This window comes from Bubalus bubalis, chromosome 3 (assembly GCF_019923935.1).
Source record: "Bubalus bubalis isolate 160015118507 breed Murrah chromosome 3, NDDB_SH_1, whole genome shotgun sequence".
NCBI classification, from domain to species: Eukaryota; Metazoa; Chordata; class Mammalia; order Artiodactyla; family Bovidae; genus Bubalus; species Bubalus bubalis.
In genome coordinates, this window is record NC_059159.1 from 146,430,964 (window position 1) to 146,456,793 (window position 25,830).

Sequence of the window (25,830 nt, forward strand, 5' to 3'; positions counted from 1 at the left end):
ATTTAAAGAAAAGAAAAAGGAAGGTAACTTAAAACCTAACAAGGTACCTTTTTTTAACCTATGAAATTGGCAAATATTGTTTTTTTCTTTAATATTTATCTTTATTTATTTGTTTTTCTGTGCCAAGTCTTAGTTGTAACAGGCAGGATCTTTGATCTTTAGCTGCAGCATGCAGACTCCTTGTTGTGGTACGCGGACCTAGTTCCCTGACCAGGGATCGAACCAGGGCCCCCTGCACTGGGAGCATGGAGTCTTAGCCACTGGACCAGCAGGAAAGTCCCACATTGGTTTTTGAAGATGAAGCTCAGAGGGGGACATTGGTGGAGTTGGTGTGGCATGAGATTTGGGCTTTCCTGGCATGTCCTTGGTCTTTGTGTAACCTATAAAAGGTTGCTGTCAGTGCCCGAGGGACTGCTGACCATTGCAGAGACCCAGAGCTGTCAGGACCCAGTCCCCCAACCTCCCGTGGTTCGTCTTGCCAGGTACCAGTTGCCACTTGTGGTAGTGTGGCCTGAAGCTCCACGGGCCAGTGCTCCCAATGTGACTAGGAGGTCTTTGGGTTGTACATGTAAATTAGTTGATGAGTGTCCACAGTAAGTTTCAGCTATCACTATTATTTAAAAAATAACCATGGAGGCAATAAAATACCAAAACATTTACTTCATTCTTAATGTAAATACCTAAAGAATTTCATTTAGCACCCTTCATCTAGTGTCCCAGGAAACATGCTTCTTCTAATGCATCTTTTTTCCTTTAAGTGGTATTGGTGTTCTACATTTCTAATATCTGCTGAGAAAAACTATTCTGAATTACTTTTATGCTTGGTTGAAAATACTTATTATCTTTGCCATCAAAGGTGGAGGGTCTGTGTAAGTTCTAGCCACTCACTGACCCATGCAGGCCTTTTATGCAGAGCTGGGATTGAAGTCCTGTCAGGCTTCCTTTCCAGGGAAACTGTTTGCAAAGATAGTTACATTTTACCCTGGCCCTAGGGTACCCAGTCCCAGACAGGCTAAATAAGCTTCAGTTTCCCTTTCAGATTGTTACACTGTTGTGTCAGACAAATGGCTACTTTTCATTTATATTTTAAGGGTTGTTTGTTTTTTTTTTTTTTTTTTAGCACCAGGTTACACTTATAAAGCCTGGTGGGCTGCCGTCTATGGGGTCGCACAGAGTCGAACATGACTGAAGCGACGCAGCAGCAGCAGCAGCAGCAGTAGCAACACTTATAATATCTTTTGAGAAAAGCTATTCTGAATTATATTTATGTTTGGTTAAGAATTAATTATTATCTTTGCCATCCTAGGTGGAGGGTCTGTGTAAGTTCTAGCCACTTACTGACCCATGTAGGCATTTTATGTCGAGCTCATCTGACTTGGGTGTTGCTGAACATTCACTTGGGTGGGAAAAACCATGAGAAGTCCTCTGACAAACACATAAGAGGAGCGTCTGGGACAAGAGCTCCATCTTGACTGCTGCATAAGAATGAGACAAGTACTTCTGAAAGAATCTGAGTGTGTGTGACCCTAGCTTAATTTGGGGCATAGGGAGATGTACCTAGAAAGGATATTTATGTACGTGATACTCTTGTGGCTTCCCTTATCAGGGAGCTCAAGTCTTCACCCTCTGTAATAGGAACACCTGGCAATCAGAACTCTTGAGGGTCTGTTGTATGAGAGCAGGCTGTCGGTCAAATCTCTCTTCCGTTCTTGGGATAGGGAGCAGATGAAAATGAAAATGTATGTGCATTTGTTGAAACTTTCACATGGTTTAACCATATCTATGACCTTATTCACATACACTAGATAGTGCTACTGAGGATTTGATCTTGCTCATGTTTTACTTCTTCCCTTTTGTTTTTCTTAAATTAATTAATTAATTTTTGGCTGCACTAGCTCTTTGTCATGTGGGTAGTTGAGGCAGGTGGGGGCTACTCTCTAGTTGCAATGTGTGGGCTTCTCATTGCAGGGATTTTCTTGTTGCAGACCAGGGATCTAGAGCACTCAGGCCTCAGTAGTTGCGGCTCAAGGACTCTAGAGCGCAGGCTCAGTAGTTGTGGCACATGGGCTCAGTTGCCCCACCACATGTGGGATCTTAGTTTCCAGACCAAGGATCAAACCTGTGTCCCCTGCATTGACAGGCAGATACTTAACCCCTGGGAAGTCCCCCCTTTTGGTTTTATTTGCCTTTTCTTCCTTTTTTGTTGACAAATAAGTCAGCTTGTGGTCAATGCTATCTTCCTTTTCTGTTCCACAAGAGCAAACCACACCCAGGACAGCTGTGCGTGAGTGAGAAGTCACTGTGATGGGTCAGACACTTGGTATAAATATGGACACCAGTCTACTTCCATCCTAGCATCACCAACCTGCTAACTAAAAAAAATGTGTTTGAGAGAATTCAGTGGTTAGGACAGTTGGCTGCTTTCAACCAGCTTTAGTGCAGAAAAAGTCCCACGTGTCCTGGAGTGAAGTGAGGCTTTGCATCACCTGTTGAGAATTCAGATTCTCATCCTGGCGAGTTCTGTGTGGTGTTGGCCTTCCTCCTTGCCACCTGTCTGGGTATGAAGGTAGTTCTTTTCTGTTGATTGCCTGCTGCATCATAAATGCATTTCATGGCTTTCTGGTAATAGCATGGGGTAATGTCTGGAATGGTGGGTCTAGGTTTGAATCCAGTCGTTGTTGCTGTGGCTGTGAATGGATTCCTGAACCTGAAGTTTACCCACAGAGAGTTGTGCCTTTGGCTGAGCAGGAAGATTCAAATCCAGAACACATGCAGGCTTCCTGCCCTGCCCCATCCACTTCCCTGTGGCCTGCCTGGGTCTGAGCAGGTTTTCTCAGGGCGAAGCTGATGAAACTTATGACACCATTAGCAGTTCCAAGTGTGATTATAAGGTGGGAGCCGTTGTGCAAAATGGAACCTAACTGAATATACAAATATCCAGAAATTTCTAATCCATCTTGTTCAAAGCATGGCATTTGTTGTATCAAATATTTTGTTTTCTTAAGTTATAAAGTAATATAATTATCCTATTGAAGTATTCTGAACTGTATAAAATTAGCCACTGTCAAGAATGTTTTTCAGGCAGAATTTTAGATTTTATAGTACACTGTTAAAAGATCTTGCAAACATTTAGGTTATGATAACTTTTTAGTTTGGTAACTTTTTAGTTTAGTTTATAAAACAAAACTAAGATTTATAAATAAAAATTGTACGTGATCTTAAGTGGGACAAGCTTCCACGTTCGTCACATGGCATGATCTCCCCAGTACAGTGTATCCATATAAAATTTTACGCCTTTTTTGCCATATCCATTTAGGCTACAGTTATGTGATTTAGTCAGTCAGCTATTGCACACCTGTTCTGTAGTGACTGTATGGTTTTATTATCTTTGTAGAGTTCATGACTGAGTGATACAGACAGACAGTAGTGCTGAATGTGATGCATACCATGAAACACAGAAACGAGAATAGTGAGCACAGGGTGGTTAGGGGAGGCTGCACCCAGTCGCAGCCAACTTGTACAAGACGAGGCATCACATGTGGCAGTTGTTCAGTTACCCAGTCGTGTCCAACTCTTGGCAACCCCTGTAGCACACTAGGCCTCCTTGTCCCCCACCATCTTCCGGAGATTGCCCAAGTTCATGTCCATTGCATCAATGATGTCATCCAGCCATCTCATCCTCTGGTGCCCTCTTCTCCTTCTGCCCTCAGTCTTTCCCAGCATCAGGGACTTTTCCAATGAGTTACCTGTTCGCATCAGGGCATCACTTATAAAAGCTTAAATCTGTCATAGAGAGGGAGGGGTGGTAGTCCAGCAGGACATGGAAGATAATTGCAGTCCATGCACCTGACCAAGAACCTGTATCCAAAATAGATGATGACTTCCTATAAGTCCTTAAGAGCATTCTGCACATTGTCCACTTATTGAATGTTTAAACAGGCACACCACAAAAGAAAATATCACACATGGGAAGATGCTCATCTTCATTATTATCAGAGAAGTGCAGACTAGACTGTGCTGAGATTCACTGCATTTCCTCCCAAAAGGCCAACCGAAGAACAGCAGAAAATACTAAATGCTTCTGGGGCGGGGATCTCCTGTAGGACTGGATTGTAGGCCCAGCTATGGTGCCTCCATAGCACCGAGTGCATGTGGCCCTGGGGCGGGACCAGCACTGCAATAATATTGTTGAGCCCAAACTCCCGGACATAAAACGTGTGCAAATGCATGATTCTGTGTATATGGTGTATAAAAGCAGTCTTTGCTGTTAGAAGTCAGAATAGCTATTACCCTTGAGGAAGTCTGAGGAGCAGGTCAAGAAGGGGATTCTGGGATGTCAGTCCTGTGTTGCTTATGTGGTGTGTTTGTAGACATTCATTAAGCTGTTCATGTGTGCATTTTGTAGATAGGATATCCTTAAATATATAAAATGGTAGATAATAAATGTTATATTTCTGTATAAAACATGTGTCAAGTAATATATTCTAAAATTTCACACAATAAATGTTACTGACTTTTTAAGCAACTTTATTTATACCACCTTCTAAATAAACCACTTCAGAGCTACTTACCTTTCCTCCCCTTTGCTTGAAACACTCACTTTGGACATGTGTATGACAAGATTATATACCTTCTAATTCCCTATTTCACAGGTCTTGGCACAATTATCACATAACATGTCCTGACCAGTAGATACTCAATGAATAATTGATTGACTAATCAGTTTGTCCAGCTTCTTATCTGCTCACTCATGTAGTAGCTGCTCTTCTCTTGGATTTCAAATAGGATGGATCACTATGCTCTTAGAATACTTGTATTTATTTTTACGCCTTCTCATCACTAGAGTTTCCTCTGGTTTTGCAAAGTTGTAGCCTGAGATTGTACACATGAGTAGCGAACTTGGACAGAGCAATGGTTTCTCTGAGTCTTCACTGAAGACTAGGAGCCTGGATGCTGGATAACCTTGTTTGATGTGGAGGTATTGGGGTGACTCACATCAAGGAGCTAGACTCCAAAATATCACAACATTGGACATGATTCTTGGTTTAAGATGGGTCAGTCTCACTCTCCTCTTTTTGCAATGGCTGGTTTTTTTTTTTTTTTTTTTTTTAAGAACTAAAATGAAGTTGATTGGAAGATGGAATTACCAGGTTTTAAAATTTCTGTCACATGAGTCAGATAAGGCAAGCCAAATAAAAGCTCTCTATGTTGGCATGTTTTGTGGCCAGCACTGGTTTTAGAAGATAATTTTGGCTTGGAGCGCTTCAGGGAGAGGGGCAAGTGAAGGGTGGATGCGTGTAGTGGCTTAGGTGATCCCCATGATTGTCAGCATCTTATCCCTACTCGAGCCCCTCTAGATTCCCTACTCCCTCCAGGATACTGCTTTTCACAAAGTTTGCCTGGGTACCAAAGTAAATTTGCTTTTACTTTGTGGCCCCAAATATACAAATGGAAAAAGAGTTTTTGAAATAACGTGATTCATATCACATTTGCTGCATCCGGTCTATTCTGTTTCTCTCTCCCCTCCAGCAGGTAGAACCTTAGTTCCCTGACCAGGGATCAAACCCATGCCCCCTGCAGTGAAAGTGAGGAGTCTTAGTTGCTGGTCCACCAGGGAAGTCCCCATTTCCTTTTTAAAAAAAAAATGCTTGTTAAATCCCCTACATTGTTTTCTCAGGCTTCTAATTGGTAACAACCCACAGTTTTTAAGAATACTTATTGAAAGATACTTCATTCTGGTATTTTAAGATACATTGTAATCTTCTGCATCTTTTTCTCCCACTTTTACTTTACCAAAGAACATCATTCCCCAAGTAAGATTCAGGTAACTTCTTGTTCTCTGCACTCACAAATCCATTGCCTCTCCTTAGGCCTGCAAGGCGCACACCTCTGAGTGAGTTATCGCTAGCCTTAGCTCCCATGCTCCCTACCATGAATAGGAATGCCCCCCATGAATTGTCATTGGCATATAATACTTTACATTTATTTATAAATTATGAGTAACACTTGACCCGGATAACATTTAATCTTCTATTGCCTGATCATTGTCAATTGAATGTGATGTCTTATTTCTCCAAGATGACTGAGGTCCCAAAGGCAAGTCCTACATTTGTCTCCTGTACATCCGCAGCAGTAGCACATCCTAGACCATCTTTAAGCCGAGCCGTGAGGCATAGGTTAGGTGCTTGATTTCTCTTCGCCAGTGGGTGGTTACCGTTGAAGTAGGTGGAAAGGGTTCTTGTGATAGGATTTTCTCTGGACATAGGTTGTTTCACAAGGTGGGATCAGTAAAGCATAAGGTATCCTTGGTTTGTAGGCTCAGGGAAGGCCCTTCTTATCATCATGAGTACATGTGGGAAGTGGTCAACACTAATTGGTATTTTTGTTCATTTTATGTTCAGCCATATCAGTGGGAACAAGATTGGCTGGGAGAAGACAGGAAGCCATTCAGAACCTCAAGCACGGGGAGACCCAGGAGACCAAACAAAGGTAGTAAGTCTGTGCCTTTTATTCTTTCAAATTCTCATTCTCTCAGCATGTAGTGCCAGGGATTGATTTAAAGTAAAATTCTCTCTCTCTCTTTTTTTAAGCATGTTATTTATGAGTAATACATTGACAAGGGTGAGCGGGGAAGGGCTGTGCTACCCCCGTTTGCTCTCTCTCCCAGGGCAGGGTGGTGACCTAATAGAGATCCTCTTCTCTCTGCTCACTACATAGCCTTTCAGAGCCCTCATTTCTTGTAGGGTTTTGTGGTGATTAGGTGAGAAAAGTTTTGTTGATGTACACATTAAAAATGAAAAAATAAAAATAAACTAAATTTTATTCCCCCCCCCCCCTTTTTCTATTTCTACTTGTTAATATTCATCTCTAGATGAATATTTTAAACTTACAAAGCCACATCTATCTCCACCTTTGGTCACCTAGGATGAGCTGGTCTCTGGCTGGAAGAGGGCTTGTTTTTATACAGGATGATAGAATGTTAGAAATATGTTTAAAACTCTGAAATATTCTCACTGTTGAATGATTATCCTGAAAATAAATAACAGAAATGTTTTCTGGATACATAATCCAAAGCATTTTCAGTTGTTTATATCTACATACTATGGAACGGAAAGCATAGAAAACTTTCGTGAGTTATCCATGAATTATTCTTCTTAAGGCTAATTTTGGCACTTTGTATTTTAAAGGATGAAATTAAGCACTCAATGCATACCACTAAAAGAATACATTTTGTTTCAGAACAGAAAAATCAATATTTTTTGTTGTTATTGTTCATTCTCTTAAGTTGTGCCTGACTTCTTGTAACCACATGAACTGCAGCACGCCAGGCTTCCCTATCCTTTACTATCTTCTGGAGTTTGCTCAAACTCATGTCCATTGAGGTTAGTGATGCCATCCAACCATCTCATCTGCTGTCATCCCCTTCTCCTCCTGCCCTAAGTCTTTCCCAGCATCAAGTCTTTTCCAGTGAGTCAGCTGTTCACATCAGGTGGTCAAAGTATTGGAGCTTCAACTTCAGCATCAGTCCTTCCAATGAATATTCAGGGTTGATTTCCTTTAAGATTGACTGTTCAAGGGACTTTCAAGAGTCTTCTCCAGCAGCATAGTTTGAAAGCATCAACTCTTGGGCATCCAGCCTTTTTTATGGTCCAACTCTCATATCCATACATGACTACTGGAAAAACCATGGCTTTGACTAGATGGACCTTTGTTGGTAAAGTAATGTCTTTGCTTTTTAATACGCTGTCTAAGTTTGTCATAATTTTCTTTCCAGGGAGCAAGTATCTTTTAATTTCATGGCTGCAGTGGTTTGGAGAGCCCAAGAAAATAAAATCTGCCACTGTTTCCATTTTTTTCCCCATCTATTTGCTATGAAGTGGTGGGACCAGATGACATGATCTTAGTTTTTTGAATGCTGAATTTTAAGCCAGCTTTTTCACTCACCTCTTTCACCTTCATCAAGAGGTTCTTGAGTTTCTCTTCACTTTCTGCCATTAAAGTGGTATCATCTGCATATCTGAGGTTGTTTTATTTCTCCTGGCAGTCTTGATTCTAGCTTGTGAGTCATCCAGCCCAGCATTTCCCATGAGGTACTCTGCATAGAAGTTAAATAAGCAGGGTGTAATACACAGCCTTGATGTACTGCTTTCCCAATTTTGAACCAATCTGTTGTTCCATGTCCAGTTCTGTTACTTCTTGTCCCTCATACAGGCTTCTCAGAGACAGGTAAACTGGCATGGTATTCCTATCTCTTAAAGAATTTCCAACCGTTTGTTGAGATCCACACAGTCAAAGCTTTAGCATAGTCAGTGAAGCAGAAGTAGATGTTTTTTTGAAATACCTTGCTTTTTCTGTGATCCAGCAGATGTTGGCAATTTGATCTCTGGTTTCTCTGCCTTTTCTAAATCCAGCTTGTACATCTGGAAGTTCTCAGTTCACGTACTGCTGAAGCCTAGCTTTAAGATTTTTGAGCATAGTCTTGTTAACATGTGAAATGAGTGCAGTTGTACAGTAGTTAGAACATTCTTTGGCATTGCCTTTCTTTGTATATTTTTTAGGGTGCCGCAGAAGCAGTAAGTGAGCAATTATTTCTAGGGTTTGTTGTGAGGAAAAAAGTTTGCTGCAAAAATAATACTTGCTCTTGGTAAACAATGGTGGCTCAGAGGGTAAAGTGTCTGCCTCCAATGCGGGAGACCTAGGTTTGATCCCTGGGTCAGGAAGATCCCCTTGGAGAAGAAATGGCAACCCATTCCAGTATTCTTGCCTGGAAAATCCCATGGACAGAGAAGCCTGGTAGGCTACAGTCCATGGGGTCGCAAAGAGTTGGACACGACTGAGTGACTTCACTTTCACTTTTGGTTAACAATTAGGACTTTGCTAAAATTTGTAAAGAGAAAACTAAGAATCTCCCTTCAGCACTGAGCTAGTCATTTGGTGTACATTCATGTACATATATTCTGTATTTTGGTGATTGGTTGTACAGAGTGGATATTTTTCGCCTAATAATTTACCATGCACATATTTCTGTGTCAGTTTATGTAGATATGACTTATCAGTTTTAATGGTTTTAGCTTGTTCTTTGGTTTTAATTTTTGGCAGACAGTTCCCTGTGTATACTTAATTTGGGACTTTAAGTACCCCAAGAGAATACTTGAGGTTTGGTTTATATTTCTTCTTTAAATAAGAACTGTGGTGGTGGTGAGGAGCGGACCTGACTGAGATCTAGTTTTAGTCCCAGTTCACTAGTTACTGGTCTCATTACCACAGATAAGAGACATCCCCTCTTGGAGAATTAGTTTTTTCATCTGTAGAGAGGATGCTACCCATTGAGTTGAGGAAGGGTCTCCCAGTAAAGCAGAATCACAAGAGTTGGTCACATGAAGGAGCCAGATGGAACTTGGGTTAGCAATTACAGAAGGCTGTTCATCTCATGGGGATCTCAAGGGAGGAGCCATGAGTGGGGTCACCCAGCGGCTGCAGCAGTTCTCTGGGTTCCCATCCCTGACACAGGCACAGTGGGCATCCATTCACACTTCCTCTGTTCAAGGAGGAGTGGGTCATAGCTCTTGTCTTCCTTTAAGTTGTTAATCACATCTCTCTGTGTTACAATTGGGCAGACAGGTTAAAGGAATGGGAATGTGACACGAACCCATTTTCTCCTCTTGCCTGTTGCTCTGCAGGCAGAAGGTTCGTCCACTGCCTCTTCTGGCAGCCAGCTTGCTGAAGGAAAGGGGAACCAGATTGGCACTGTTCAGCCAATTCCGTGCCTCCTGTCCATGCCCACCAGGAACCACATGGACATCACCACCCCACCCCTGCCTCCTGTCGCGCCCGAGGTGCTGAGAGTGGCCGAGCACCGGCACAAGAAGGGGCTGATGTACCCCTACATCTTCCACGTGCTGACGAAGGTATGCCCTGGGGCTGTGCGTGTGACCTTCGTCTCAGTGGTCACTCTTGTGGGCTGTGTCCTTGTTCCTTTTGGAACTGCTTTTTATCTTACAAGGTATTTGAAATGAAGTTCATTTTCCCCTTTCTAAACTTGGAGAAAAAAGATGGATATTTATAATCACAATAAAATTAGAACTTGGGAAAAGTCTTATTTTTCTCATCAGTTTAACACAAAATTATTTTTGAAGCTTTTAATTAATGGCACTTCATGTTATTCTCTGGTTTGTAATTTTATTTGTATTTCTAATTTCAAAGTTTCCTACATGTTTTTGCTATAGTGTCAAGTTTAATTGTGATGTCACATACTATATCTGGTTTATCATCTGTCCTAGAAGCTCCCAACTTCTGAGTGGCTGATAGCACTTCATACTTTGACTTATTCCCCTACCTCATTGAGTACTTACAGCAAACAGTGGGATATGGGGCTTCGTCACTTTATTAGTATCTTCCTAAATGTATGCTTAAATAGATACACAGTGTGGCATTAATTGTTTCTGAATCTTGGTGTTTTGAATAGATCTGTGTTTATTTAAATTTCCTCAGTGACTTGTCATGTTTATAATCATAGATCCACAATTTAACTTGGTGACCAGGTTTCTGGTGTAACATTGGTTCGTTACTATGTGTATTTTATCATGTTTTCATCTGTATATGTACCACCATATATAATCAAGCTTTTTTCTTATTTTCTACAGTCCATGTATGGTTTATAGAATGGAGTCAGTAATTACAAGTGACTTCCATTCCACAGCACTCTCGAGCTGCACTTTTAACCATTAATTGACTAATTTGACTGCTTAATTTTATATTTTATAAAATAAAGGACAGGAAGACGAGTGCTATCATTTGGGTCCTGTAATGTATTTTTGAATTGTAATTGCCTCCAAGTCTCATTTGTTATTTGATATGGGTATGCATGTGTGGTATCACTTCTCAGATTATGGTTAAAGTAAAAATTTTATCTTTCAGGTCCAACATAGATTATAAGGGTAAGTGAGGATTACTCTTGCGGGAAAAGGATTTTGCTAAGTTTAAAGGGACTCAAGCTTTGGGAAGGTTGTGCCCTTTCACTCTGGGGTTGTTTGGGATATAAGGTCCCTGGACTCCCTGCTGTTTGTGCCCTGCCATGCTTGTGGGTCTGACTTAGGGACTTTTGGTTAAATCAGTCTGAGTGATGCAAAACTGCCTGTCCTCCTCTTTAGTACTCCCTGATTTCAAGGGCAAAGACTGATGAAATGACTGTGGTTGAGAAAAGTGAACTTGACTATCTTCAGATTTTAAGGTGTCGCCTAAAATTTTTCAGTATATTTGGGAAAAGTTTAGACTGAAATGTGTGCTGTTTCCTGCGAGCTGAGTGGCTCTGGTGTTAAATATTCCAGGCTGAGACATTTGCTGTGAATTCAAGCTTCAAGTGAGAATGTAGAGAATCGTCAAAGCCTCACAATTTGGGAGAGTAAATACTCACTAGATGAGTGTTAACCACATGTGTACCTATTAGATTAATGAGTATGCAGGTTCTGATAAGGGAAAAGATCAGTTCTAAATTAAATTCATGTGAAAGAAAGAATAAATGTTATGACATGATTAAAAGAGTACATATCAATAAATTTACTAAACATTGGGGTCATAAATATATTTTTATATTACGAATATGCATAATTAAATTCCTTGTGAAGTCTCTTGAGATGTGCCTTGATAACATGGACCACAGAATGTTTGGACTGATCTCAGGTGCAGGTGGTCACAGTCATTTGTCTCCTGGAGCCACAGGGAAGCCCCTGCTATGTTGGCAGAGAGGAATGGGGGTGGGGATGAACAGAACAGGGCTTCCTTCATTTCCAGCCCCTGGTGGCTGTCTCATTCAGTGGGACTCGTCTGTTGAGTTACTTGATGCACTGGGGCAGAGGCTTGATACATGCTGAACACTTTAAAAATGAATACCACTTAAAAGAGTTCTCTTAGGTAGGTTTTTTGTATATGATAATTTTTTATGAAAGAGCTTGGTAAAGAAAATTTGTGACCATTTTATTTTTAGGGTGCTCTTTTCTTGGATTTCATATAGGTCATTGAAAATTATGAATTACATTACATATGACCATCTTGACTCATAAAATTTGCCAGTTCTTAGCATTTTCTATGCTATTTGTTGTCTGGTGTTACCGACCTAGATTTTTTGGAAGACTTTGGAAGCATTTACATGGTTTTTGTTCTTGTTGTTGTTCCAGGTTAAAAATAAAACAATGTAGGTTTTATTTTGACTCTTTGAGCATATATTTTGACTAAACCTGCTAAATGAACTCTCCCTAAACATCTTGATATAGGCAACTTGTTAAGCAATTGATTTGGAATAGAATTGCGATTTCATTAACTGGAGATAATACATTATATTTCTGTGAGTTTATTGTAAATTCAACATGAAAAATGTGCAATATTATTCTGCTTTCTTCCATGCAAAGGGTGAAATCAAAATTGCTGTTTCTATTGAAGATGAAGCCAGCAAAGACCTGCCTCCCGCCGCCCTGCTCTATAGGCCAGTTCGTCAGTATGTTTACGGAGTCCTGTTTAGCTTGGCAGAAAGCAGAAAGAAAACTGAGAGACTTGCTTTTAGAAAGAACAGACTTCCACCAGAATGTATGTACTGTAAAATCCATTGTTTGTTTTCCTCGGTACCTCATAATCTCTTGTGCATTTTTAAAGCCTTAGAAGAATCGTGACTGAGTTCACCCTGAGAGTCCCCACATAAAGGAGATGGGCTCCATCGGGGCTCTTACGAAAGGAGGACAAGCCACAGGTTGTTTTCCTCAGTAACATCCCAGCAGTGGTGTTTATTCACTAAAATGATAAAACAACAGGTTTGCGCTTCAAACTGAACATTGATCTGGAAACAGTCCTGACAGTCGCCATCCTCGTGGTTAACATGTTCTGGGCAGATTGACAGCAGTTTCTGCTGTGGTGTCCACGAGATGTGGTTCCCTCTTTGCAGAGATCAGTGTTCCTGGGGAGGTCCCACCAGCTGTCCACTGGGCTGCTTCTGTGCAGTTGCTGCACACATCCCTGAGGCCAAGAGGGGACTTGTAACGATTTCCCTTAGAGGCCTCCCTCCAGCTGATCGATTCTGGGGGTGGAGGGGGAAGTGGGAAGACAGAAACTGTTGTTTGAAATTTGGGCAAAAGTTGAGGTCAAAGTATTTCCATCTTCAGTGGGCCAATGTGATTTTGGAGGAGAAAATCATGCCTTTCTGTTCTAGGTAATTTTATCTACTAATGTAGGGAAGATAAAAGTCACTGTATATTTAGTAGGAAATACAAAAATGTTTCCCAATATGTGCAATCTAAAATAAGAGTATTATTAAGTGTGGAAATTGTAGATTACTAAGTCTTCCTCTAAACTGAGGATATTTGGTGACAGATCACCTGCTTGTATGGCAGGTCATTGCAGGCCTGGTGACAGGGGTGAAGCTGAGCTCAAGGCCAAGTATGGGAGTAGATCTTACCTTTGGAACTCAAAACTAGAGAGGGTCTAGCAATTTTATCTAAACAGTTCTATAGATTCTTGTTTTCTGTTTCTATTACTGTGACAAAATTGTGATTCTGTAAGCCTTTAAAAAGAAGCCATCTGTCACTTCCCTTACTTGAGTATAGTCATACCTAGTGTGGCTGCTGAGCTTTTTGTGTGACTGTAGCTGGAGAAGGTGATGCCGGCTCCACAGGGCCTCCTCTAGCTGATGTTTCTACCACCTTGATCAGGCCGGAGGCACCATGTGAAACACCGAGTGTGTCAGTGGACACTTTTCAAAGGCCCAGTACATTCCAGGTGTACAAATCCTCATCCTTTTCTCTCACTGTGTGATTTATTTGCTCAGAAAAGAAGACCTTTTTAACTTTGCACAGGATTGGCCAGCTTTCTGTGCTGGCCCACCCAGGCCACCCTGGCCCCACAGCTGTGACCTCCAGTTCATCACCAGCCCTGAGCATCTTAGTCCCTGTAGCCTCTTGGGTCTCTGTTGGTCCTGGAATGCTGAGTGCTACAGGGTCCCATGCGGCCCTACTTGCTGCTGTGTCCTTAGCCCCATAGCACCATATTGGCTTCCATGGTGAAAGGCTGTTCTTCATTTGCTTGTGTGTTCCAGAAACACAGTTATCTTTATGCAGAAAATCCTCAAGAGTTTTCAGTGCTCAAAACCTGAATACCCTCAGGTATGTCCCAGGTTGGGCTCCCCTTGGCAGTATCCATAGCTTCATAGAGCAGCCTGCATATGGCTGGTGTGCTGTGTTCATGTCGTCAGCAGTGGGCACTGTGCATCCCTCGCCTGTTTCAGGGAGTTCTCTGTGTCGCAGGTGAGCTGCAGGTGCCAGGTGCTCTTGGGAAGTAAGAGTCTTGGTCTCCTCTGCCCTGCTGCCAGTCTGTGCCTTTAAGACACTGTGAAACACACAGCTGACAGCACCCCGCATGCTCCACTCCCTCATCAGTTAATTGTACCCAGTTGATACAGGTGTCTTACTGGCCTGGGAGAGGCTGGCCTTTTAGACAATAGGGGAAGCAGAAGCCAGGGGAGAGTATTGACTAAATAGACTAGCATCCTCTAAGAATAAGCAAGAGGGAGGCAAATTGTGGTAAAGAGCTGAATGTACAAACGACACCATAGGGCCCAATGCAGGCCTCACAGAGAAATGACTAGGTCAGCCTGCCTGTGGCAGGCCAGTTCTGGCTAGGGCTGGAGGGCATGGGGAATGGCATGCCCAAGGGAAGGAGAAAGGTGGTAAAGTCTGAGGGGACTCAAATGAGCTCTTTGAGACTCTGGATGGAGGTGCCTTGACCTCATTTGGAGGCTGGGAGGCACAGGGAATAGAAAAGAAAGGAGGAAAGTGTTCCGCTGTGAGGTGGATGGGGGAAGGGTGGGCGAGTGGGAGAAAACCGCAATTCCAAAGAGAATTTGGCAGGCATGTCTTTTGCCTTTGCTCCTGCCTCTGCTCCCCTCCCCACTCCCTGACTTCTCTTCAAGGATGGCACACAGTTGTTTGCTGTTGCTCTGTTACTTTTGGCCGGTGGAAAACACTGACTTACAATGCCCCTGGTTTAGGTTTCCATACCTGAAACATCTACTAAGTGACTGTTTTATGGAGAAAATATTGTAGCTTCTTTATGATTTGGATGAGATGGGAAAATAACAATGTCTGATCATGCCAAAGAGGCTAACCTGGTGCAGTTTCTCAGGAGTTCTTGGTTGATAAGATTTGGAATCTTGTTTTACCTACATTTATTCATAGACCATACGTAGATGAAATTTTTAAGTCAGTGGCACTTTGCACATGAAAGTGCACGATAAGATCCTCGGGACAGATTTGTTCTCCACGTGCCTGCTGCCTTTGCCTTCCACTTTGGTAGCCAGATCCGAGCTGTGTGGGTTCCAGGTAAACCCTCCTACTCAAGTGGGTGATGGAGCTGCTTCTGAATGTGAGGGTTTTGATCTGACATGGCTTCAAAATGCTGTGCATACAGATGCATGTTCTTGGTGTGGTCACTGTGACAGTCAAGAATTTTCCCAAGAGGGCTTTGTTGTCAGAACTAGTCAAAGGGCATATTGAAGCCTATAGGGTTGTTCAAAAATACTTAGCTCTCATTAGATGTAAGACATGTATCCATTTGGAATTATTTCTCTTGATTAAGGCATATGATAAAATGTTCATAATCTACAATGAATATTCATATGACTTACCAAAGTTTCATTTTTAGAAATATGGCTAAAGTAGGATATCTACAATCGAATCCTTAAAAAAAATCACAGCCATTTAGAGAAAATGGACTTGTGGACACAGTGGGAAAAGGAGAGAGTGGGACGAATGGAGAAAGTAGCATCAACATATATACTCTATCATGTGTAAAATAGATAGGTGGTGAGAAGTTGCTGTGTAACACAGGGAGCCCAGCCTGGCTCTCTGCAATGACTTAGCGGGGTGGGGTGAGGGGAGGGAAGGAGGGCTGAGGTGGGAGGCGATATATGTACAATTATGACTGAATTGCGTTGTTGTATGGCAGAAACCAACACAACATTGTAAAGCAATTTTCCTCCTGTTGAAGAATAAATTATTAAAAAATTAAGTTTAGATGATACGAAACATTCAACTTATTGTCATTTGACAGTTCCAAAAGTAATTTAGAAGAAATACAAACTTAAGGGGAAAAAAATTTTCAGCCTTTGAAGATTATATTGAATCACATGCTGGCAGTTTATTTTTCTGTTCTTCCTTGTCCATTCCAAGGTTCTAGCATTTTGCTTTTAGGAGAGTAATAAGAATACTTGTTTTATTATGGGAGAATGCTACTGAAGTCAGTATTGTGGAATTCACGGTCCTCCCAGTGGCTCAAGCAGCAGACTGTTGACCCAGCACAGTCTCACCCATATGGCCTAAATGGTGATGGTGGCAGTTTCTCTGGGGAGAGATGGGCCCAGGGAGCTAGCCATCTCTGCAGCTGCTGGAATAGGGGCTGGGCCTGGAGCCAGGCACCTGGTCTGAGCTGGCCCTGGCCTCCAGGCCTGTATGTGTGAGATCCAGGTGGCGTGGCTGCTCCTCACAGGCACTTCTGCCCTGGAAGCACCTCTGACCTTTAGTACCGTAGTGACTTTTCTTCTCCCTGGGGATGTTCCTCAGCCACCCAGGTACTCCCCAGTGATGAAGGGGAAGGACCAGAAAAAAGGGATCTGGTTCTATAAAGACTACAGGATGATCAGTCACCTCAGCTATAGTTGAAGAGAAAAAAGCAGGCTTGGGAATTCCTTGGCAGTCCAGTGGTTAGGTCTCCACTGCAGGGGGCAAGGGTTTGACCCCTAGTCTGGGAATTAAGATCCCACAAGCAATATGGTGTTGTCCCCCCTGCCCCCAAATAACAAGTTTATATACTATGCTTATATTTACTATACTTATACTATATTTAGGGCTTCCCTGATCGCTCAGCAGGTAAAGAATCTCCCTGCAAGAGACAGGGGATGCTGGTTTGATCCCTGGGTCAGGAAGATCCCTTGGAGAAGGAAATGGCAACCACTCCAGTATTCTTGCCTGAAAAATCCCATGGACAGGGGAGCCTGGTGGGTACAGTCCAATGGATTGCAAAGAAACAAACATGACTGAGCTACTAATCACAAAATACTACATTTGTATTTCCCTATATTTACTCTCTTCTTTCTAAACTGTCAAGAAAAGCCAAAAGGAACACATTGATTCCCCCACCACCACTGATCCAATTTGCTTTAGAAATTTTGTTAGTTGCCAAGTCATTGGGATTGCTGATTGAAAATAAATTTGTTCATTGTGAATCACATTATAAAACAATACTTTAACACGACAAATATTAATTAGTGTGCTGTTTTCATATGTGTGAAAATTGGTTGTCGTAAACATTTTTCTTACGATTCTATGAAGGCTGTTTGTATATTAATCTGAATTTTTTTATTCCTCAAAGCTTTTCAGGAGTAGCATTAGCAAACTGCTTTTCCCTCACAGAACTTTGAGTGGCTGAGCTCAAGAGACATCTATGGGAAAAGCAGTGTTGTGTGACAGGAATTGTTTGATGATACTCTTTTGGATTAATGTTTATGTCCTTGAACTTCGGAGTTTCTAGAACAGTAAGAATGACGTAAGTGGGGAAACTGAAGTCTAGGAATAGTGTTTAGCAAGCGTCTATAACACCATGTAACACTGTGTTCCACGTACCCTGTGGCCTACTGAGCATGTATATGTTTGTGGACAGTAAGATACTCCCAGCCTCAGATATAAAAAGTTCAGGGAGAAAATTCATAGTCTTTTACTTTTCAGAATCATGGAGGATACTCACACATGTGTCAGCATGAGGAAATGAGGGGCTAGTTGGACCCCCAGCCTGCACACAGAGCTGCTTGGAAGTTAACCGGCAGTTTTCCCATAAGGAGGATAGACCAGCTGTCATTGCGCCCATTTTCCCATTTCTGATAAAACTCTGATATGAAGGAGTTGAAGTTTTGTTTTTGTTTATTGTGTGTGTGTGTTTTCTGTAACTCCAGGAGAGCTCAGGGCATAAAACAGTGGCTCCTCCCCAAATACACACAGCACAGACACAGACCAAAGGTCCAGTTGGCCATAGCCTTGGAAGTTGTATCCACCTTTTTCCTTACCTTCTAACCACACTGTGTGCGTGCCATAACTCTCACTGCTCATGGTGCTCTGGAGTGAGCTTAGAGACATAATTCATTGTGTGGCACTGTAGGCAGCCACTACCAGTCAGTTGAAGTAGGCTTACAAAATGAGACATGTTCATTATTCCTGGCCTGGGATGGATCCCAAAATCAGTATTATAACAGATTCCTGAGATGGCTGGTTGTCATATGTGTAAATGTGAAAATAGAAGAAAATTAACGACTGGTGGAAAACATTGGGTTTTTACTAACAGCTTAAGTCTTCAGCAGTGTTTTATGTCTTGAAATTGTATTTTGAAGAGGTGCTTCCAGCAAAGAAACTGTGTTATAAATTTAGCCGTTGGTAATAACAGAAAACTGGTACCCTGGAGTTGCTTTTTGCCAGTGTAAAAACTCAGTTTAGTTTCAGGTAGGGAAGACAACCTGATGTTCAGATTTTTCAAAGTAGTCCACTTGAAATCATGAGTTTTTCCTGTCAGTAGAAAAGACAGGACAAATCTTTATTGATGGTGATACACAGAAGATTTATTCATGGACAGTAGCTAGATTAGCTGACCTCTGGGATTCTCTTATTCTTGTTTTAACAAGGAGGCATGAACATGTCTTTCTAAAATGGTGCCTTCACGGAGAGGGTTTTATACCCCAGTGCTCTTGTCTGCACGCAGCGTGTTCCCATAATCCAACTGTTCCATACCACTTGGATAATCTCTGTATAACTAGTTTTTTTTTTTTTTTTTTTTTTGCAAAAATGATAAGAGCCCAGATTACTTGCTATTAGCTGGCTGCTTTGCATCGGCTTATTCCTGTGAGCGTCAGGAGAGCTCAGGGAGTAAAACAGTGAGTGGGCAGCAGCAACTTGGGAAGAATCGCAGAGCCAGAGGAAGAGAAGGTACCCTGTGTGCATCAGCCACCCCGTTGGATGAACTTATAACACAGAGGCTGCTGTGTGTCTACCTGAAAATGGGATGTCCCTTGGAATTCATTAATTTATAAAACACTGACCTTTAATTAATCTAATGTTACGAGCCTATAAAGGTTGACCTCACATAGTTGTAAGCACATAACAGAGGTGCAGGGTGTCTTTGCATTTCCTCAACTGGACTGTGCTACAGAGTGAGTTGTTGGCCCCCCTTGTTTTAGTGCCTGGTTCTAGGGCTGGGCTGGGGCAAGGTAAGTGAGGGACCCAGGCCTCAGAATTTAGGAAGACCCTTATTTTCACACAGACACATGGTGGTTGACGTCTGAGCCCTGGGTGCCTTTCCTGCCCCACCCACTACATAGTAGGTGCTCAATAAATATCTCTTGGGTGATTGGCCAAAGGTTCCACAGCGCTTAAGTGGTGGTGTACACAAAAGATCTCCCAAGTATTCAGTTTAAAAACAGATACATGTGAAAAATAAAGCAAATCAGGGCATCTTTGCTTTCGGAACAAAGCTTTTTTGTTACTGCACATTTATTTTCTCTGAGAACATGTATTTCCCAAATTAGACTTGAACATTCTAGTCATGAATAGTGCAGATAGCAACACAAATGCTTAGAATATAAGAGAAAGCTATTATATCTAATACTTCTTTACAGCTACAGTGTCGCCTGCCTGTATTGGGGAAGTCCTTTTACCAGTACATGGGAGGGATGGTCAGGTGAGAATTAGGTGGCAGTTCTCAGGCACAGGTGTGTGCTCATCTGTAGCCTTTGCAGGCTGAATAGGATCTGAGCACACAGCATCAGGCCAGGTAAATTCAGGCACACCTGGAGCCCCAACTAGTGTAAACAGCTGTCTAGGGCAGCTTCAGGGAACACTCAGGAGAACTTGTGAAGGGACTGTTGGCATCTCTGACCTCCACTTAACTTTAGGGTTTGAAGCATAAAGCATATACAGGTCTAAGCCTTTTGACCTTGAGAATGAAAATCCTCAACCAAAAATTTATTTCCAGAATGAAAACAATATAATAAAACAATTGCTAAAAATTATTAAAGAGAAGCAAGAGCAGAGATGACAAAGGGGAAAGATATAAATAGATGAAGATAGTTTTAATAAGAATGCTTCTGTTGAGAAAACTCAAAGGAGACCCTGGCATTATAAACTGAGTTTTTTAAGATATAGTAAGCTTAGGCTTTGTTTGCACACACACGTGTGTGTGTGTATGTGTGTGTGTCTATTTTGGGTAAAGAACATGAGAGACTGTAGATAACTAGGTTATTAACCCAGATTAAAAACCAAAGATAAAATATAATCAGTCCCATTAAATAAATCTTTGTCACCAAAATGAAGATGCTACATGGGAGAAATAGATTTATTCATTTTTACTGTGGGGGGGGGCGGCGCATGAAAATAAACTTTGTGGACTGACTTAATGGAAACGCAGTGTATTGGTTAATGGCTTATCTTGTAACCTCCTTTCACTTGTTTTCTTGGGGCTGACAGTGTGCCAGCCTCTGTGAATGTAGTTGGAACAAAGGGAGGTGGGGTGTACTGCACCTAGGAGGCCACTGTGGTGGTGACGCCTACCCTCTGCATACAGGTGGCAATCTGTGGAGCTGTGTGCACTGGAATTCAGCAGGAATGGGGGTGGGCGGCTAGATTGTGAGTCCAAGGACAGGGTCTGCTGGACAGTAGGGACCATATGAGTTTGTGTCTGGCACCTAAAATAGATGCATTTAAAGATGCATGTATTTATATATACATGTGTCTTTCTGTTTTGACTTGATGGACTTTAAACCTTTTAAGTTTAGAATTTTTTTTAAACATTTAAACACTAAGATATTCAAATGTGAATTAAAGGGATTCCCTCAATGACAAAACAGTTACATTTTTGTAAAAGAATTTTCAGAAACTTGTCTTGATTTTGCACCCCTGCTCAAGCAGCCTGCTTCTGGGAGTTGGGGTCCCTGCAGAATGGCTGGTCATGGCGCTCCTCTGCAGCACACTACCATCTGACTTGACTGGGGTTGATTGTGCAAAGCTTGCTTTTCCTGTTGCTAACAATCGTGCCTATCCAAGTATCTAACTCCTAAAATTCTTCATGCCCTTGGAAGAGATGATTGTCTAGACTTGGTATGGAGCTGGAGATGAGCCAGTTAATCATTTAATTTTGTCGGGATTTGGCTTCTTCATAGTCTTCAGTTTGCCTCAGGTGTTACTTTAAGGAAAATGAGCCCAGGAAGGGGGTATGGTTATTTGGATAGAATTGATGTATCCAGGATTGCATTAGAATCAGCACCATCCTGGCTTCTGTACCTGCTGTCAGCCATGTGAGGGGAGGATGGGGTCTCCATGTGGCCCTGCTTCAGCTCTCATGTTTATTGACCAGAGTAAGCTATTTGTTACAAAATGCACACCCACGTTTTACCATCTGACTGTTTCTATCAATGCACTTTGGGGAGAAGTTTTCACATTCTTCTGTGCAGTGTGCTTTATCTCCATTGTTCTCCTTTCCCCATCACCGTTTTTCCCTTAAGTTATTTGGGAATTTTGTGGGGAAATGTGCATGTTTGTGTTTCCAGAGTTAATTCCTGCTAATAGTGGTAAAACTACTGTGGATAAAAGGTTATTTATGGAGTTTAACAGTTATACTTGTTATATAGTAGGAGATGCTTAAGTAAAGTGGCTGCCAAGTGCAAGTTATTTCTCAGATCTAATTAGTAAAAACATGGAGAAAAAGATCAGCTATCTAAATTGGATTTTCCTTGATTTCTGTGATGATCACAAAATATGTGTAAGTTGTACCCATTGTTATTACTAAAACTATTAATGGATTTATAATATTAAAGCAAATTTTGTCTAACATCCTTGATTTATACATACTAGTTTTATGGGGAATCTTTGATCGAGAAGAAATTTATTGATGGTCTGACTGAAATTCTGAATGAGTCTCCGAAGTGCATAGAGTAGAAAACAAAATATTTTAGAGTTGAGGATTGATGACTGATGGCTTACTTAATTAGAGAATACATTGTTACACAAGAAGTGACATCTTCATACTGTAATTACTAGAGCTGTTTTTGTCAGGCTTAAAGTAGCTAAGATAGGGCATAAATGGTTCTCTCATTTTCCTTTCTGTAGTTTCACCAGTGATCATTAAAGAGTGGGCAGCTTACAAAGGGAAATCGCCGCAAACCCCGGAATTGGTGGAAGCTCTTGCCTTCAGGGAATGGACCTGCCCCAATCTGAAGAGACTGTGGCTGGGGAAGGCGGTGGAGGACAAGAACCGCAGGATGAGGGCCTTCCTGGCCTGCATGAGGTCAGACACACCAGCCATGCTCAACCCAGCCAGTGTGCCCACTCATCTCACGGTGCTGTGCTGCGTCCTACGGTAGGTGCCACTGGCCGCCTCTTCAGCCACTGCACGTTCTCCAGCAGGGGCTTGTACAAATGCCTCTCAGAGAAGTGCAGTGTATGAAGCTACAGTTCAGTACCCCAGATTCACCTGGGGTTATTCCAGATGAATCAGGTTGTCAATTGAATTTGTTCCCATCTAATATTTTCATATATTACAGAAATATAGGTCATGTAAATATAACATAAGTTTGAGTTGATGCTATATAGTGTGTTTATAGAATAGGTAACATTTGATGAACCTACATTTTATGTAGATATCATAATGATTTTAAACATAGTTTATCCTTTAAATGTTAAAGCTTTTGATGACTATTGGACTGTATTACATGTTTATATATTAGTAATTTTTCTTTGGTAAAATGTGTCTTTTCTTCCTCCATTTATTTAATCATATGTAGATCAGTATGGACTTGTGGTTATCTGTCTTTCTAGGGTTATAACCTGATACAACCTTGTTATTTGGTTGTTCAGTTTGTTCCAGCTTAGGCCTTGGGAGCTTGTTAAGTGGCTCCTATGTCCTTTGTCCCCCCCCCCCTCCCCCTCCAGCATGTCCTTGCTTTCTGGCACCACAGGATGCCCAGGTTCGTCCTGTGTCTGCCCTGCCCTGGAACCTGCTGTCTCTAAGGGGCTGACTCCTGCCTTGGAGAGAAGGTTAAAAACCCAGATATGTGCACTGTGTTCTTCCAGACTCTTATCAGCCAATGGGCCGCAAACGCCTATGTGGAAACTGTTGGTTTTTGGAGTAATTCAGTGGTAGAATTCTGCTGTGTGGGATGCCTGGGTTCAATTCCCGGCCAATGCAAAAGCAACTCTGTTGAGCTTCCCAGGTGGTGCCAGTGGTAAAGAATCCCTGCCAGTGCAGGAGACACAATGCAGGTTCAATCCGTGGGTCAGGAGGATCCCTTGGAGTAGGAAATCTCAATCCAGACCAGTATTCTTGCCTGGAAAATTCCCTGGCAGAGGAGCCTGGCAGGATATGGTCTATGGGGTTGCAAAAAAGTCAGACATGGCTTAACAACTGAACAACAACAACAATATAGCGTGGTATATCAGTTTCTTATCTTTATCTCCATTGAGGATTAGCTTAGTGGGAGAGACTAATTTTTTCATTTTGGTTTTAGAATCTTCTTCTGATTTCCTCTATGGAATTCATTTTATATTAGCCAAAACATTAAGACTTTGGGTTACTGGAAGATTAAATAGCAGTAGTGAATTTGGTTACTTTGTGTTTCTCTCTTCTAGTGAATTTGGTTACTTTGTGTTTCTCTTGTCCAAGTTTAAAATGATGTGTGGCATTTCATCTGTTGGGTAGACAACTAACTCTCTACTGTATGCCTGACTTGAAGGTCCCATTGGGCCCTGAGTAAGAATGATGTGTGTGGCACTTGAGGCTTGTTCGGTTGCCCCTTGGCCAGAAGCACCCATATGTTAGTGCGGGACAGCCTCCGTTGATGCTTGCACGGTGCTCATAGTGTTTCATGACGCTTGGGATTGTGGTGCCTTCACATCTTGTCTGTTCATTCATTGGACCTCATGGGGTACTGGGATACCTAGCAAGTGCAGACTGGACAGTGATCAGACCCCAGTCTTTGGCTCAGTCCTCATGACTTCCTTGGCCATTACTCCAGAAATAGCTCTGCCTCTTTTAGGCACTGTTCAGATGGCCTTTGGAAAGTCATGATTTCAGGATTGTCCTGGCTCCCATTTATTTGTTTGTTTTGTGGTTGTTTATAAAAAACATAACTCATTTTAGAACTTGAAAAGGTTAACAAATGCAACTAGTAATCTTGAGTTTGATTGAGCCTCCTCCCATGCTCATCTCTGTGGTGTCAAGAGTACATGAGTACCATGAGTACAGCACAGGTTCCCTCATAGTTGCTACTTGGGTAGAAGCCAGAGACATGCTTGGTTGTGCAGAGACTGTTGTGTGCAGTGTGGGCTTGAAGCCATGGAGTTTGCCACTTGGTAAGACTCACAGAGTTTCAGATCCTGAGGAGGAGGGGCTGGTTGGGAAGAGATGAGAGAGAGTGGCTTGTGGCACAAGTCTCAGGATTTGGGGTCAGGACATCAGTAAATGGGTTGGTCCATCTCTGCAAAGAGAATTTGTTCTACCTTCATGAGTGTTTTGGGCCACAGGGACAAGTAGGTAAAGGAGTATACCCTGTATGGCCTGTTTGATTGATGGGTATGGCCTGCTAAGAATGTGCGATGAAGGGCATGGGGGTGGGGGCAGGGACAGGTGCAGATGAGTAAGAAGGTTGGTGTGTGTCTCCAAGGGCTTGCCAAGGACAGGCTGTAGTCTAGGGCCAAATGGGCCCAGTGGTCTTTCTCTGGAGAAATTGCAGCTGTGTGACAGCAGTCTGCTGAGGTTGGGGGAGAGGCACCAAAGGGCAGCTTCTGTGTCCCCGAGATGGTAAGGCCCTGTTGGAGGCCACACAGCGTGACCCTTGGCCTTGATGGCTGACCTGGGCAAATGTCAGCAGCCACAAGGCCAGGCTGTCATCCCAAAGGCTCTTACCTTCCTTAATCTTTTTTTTTCTTTAACATAATTTTAAACTTGAAATTGCAAAATTGGTACAAAGAGTTGGTGGCTATTTTTCACCCAGTTTCCCAACATATTAAATTTTTACTGCAGTGGCTTTCTCCTCTCCTGGGTGTTTGTCCTGAATCCCTTGAATGGAAGCTGTGAGTATGATACCCCCCTTATCCCTAATCTTTTTGTTTCTTTCTTTCTTTTTTTTTTTAAAAAGACATCCTCAAAATCAGAAAAATACTGATACATCTCATCTACAGATACTCAGATTTTTCTTGTTATCTCAGTAACATCCTTTATTAGCAACAAAATCTTGCCTTGTTCTTGCATTCAGGTGCCTTGTCTCCTCCAGACTTCTCAGGTTTCTTTGGGTTGATGCAGAGATGTTTCTGAAGAGTAAACACTGGTGTGTTTTGTAGATCAGGGATCTGGAGATCATGTCTTTTAGACAACATGTGAGCTAATGGGTGTGGCTGCTCCAGGAAATTGTGTTTAAAAACAGCCAGCCAGCCCCTGGGTGCAGTTTGTCAATCTCTGGGTAGACTTTTTCTCAGTCTAGATTTGCTGATGTTCTTTCGTGATGAGGTTCAACTTCTGCCTTTGGGGCAGGAGGTGGTGATCTTCTCTATGCTTTCACTAGTGATGTCAGTACCCATATGTTACGTATGTTCCAAATGTGACATTGCAAGAGCAATCAGGACTTCACTGGTGATCCAGTGGTTAAGAATTCCCTGCCAGTGCAAGGGACACAGATTCCATCCCTGGTCTGGAAAGATCCTACGTGCCTCGGGGCAACTAATCCCATTCTCAGCAAATACTGAGTGCCACAGCTTCTGAAGCCGA

At 42.2% G+C, this 25,830-nt stretch overlaps 1 protein-coding gene across 2 annotated transcripts in view; it reads left to right on the forward strand.

The window, feature by feature from the left end:
* FAM120A (family with sequence similarity 120A) overlaps positions 1–25,830 on the forward strand; it is a 116,926-nt gene that overhangs the window by 68,338 nt on the left and 22,758 nt on the right. For both annotated transcript variants that reach the window (XM_025282081.2, XM_006045415.3), the window contains exons 8-11: positions 6,402–6,489; positions 9,681–9,908; positions 12,405–12,579; positions 22,179–22,428. In XM_025282081.2, the coding sequence (XP_025137866.1) occupies positions 6,402–6,489; positions 9,681–9,908; positions 12,405–12,579; positions 22,179–22,428 (741 nt within the window). The remainder of the gene's footprint in view (positions 1–6,401; positions 6,490–9,680; positions 9,909–12,404; positions 12,580–22,178; positions 22,429–25,830) is intronic.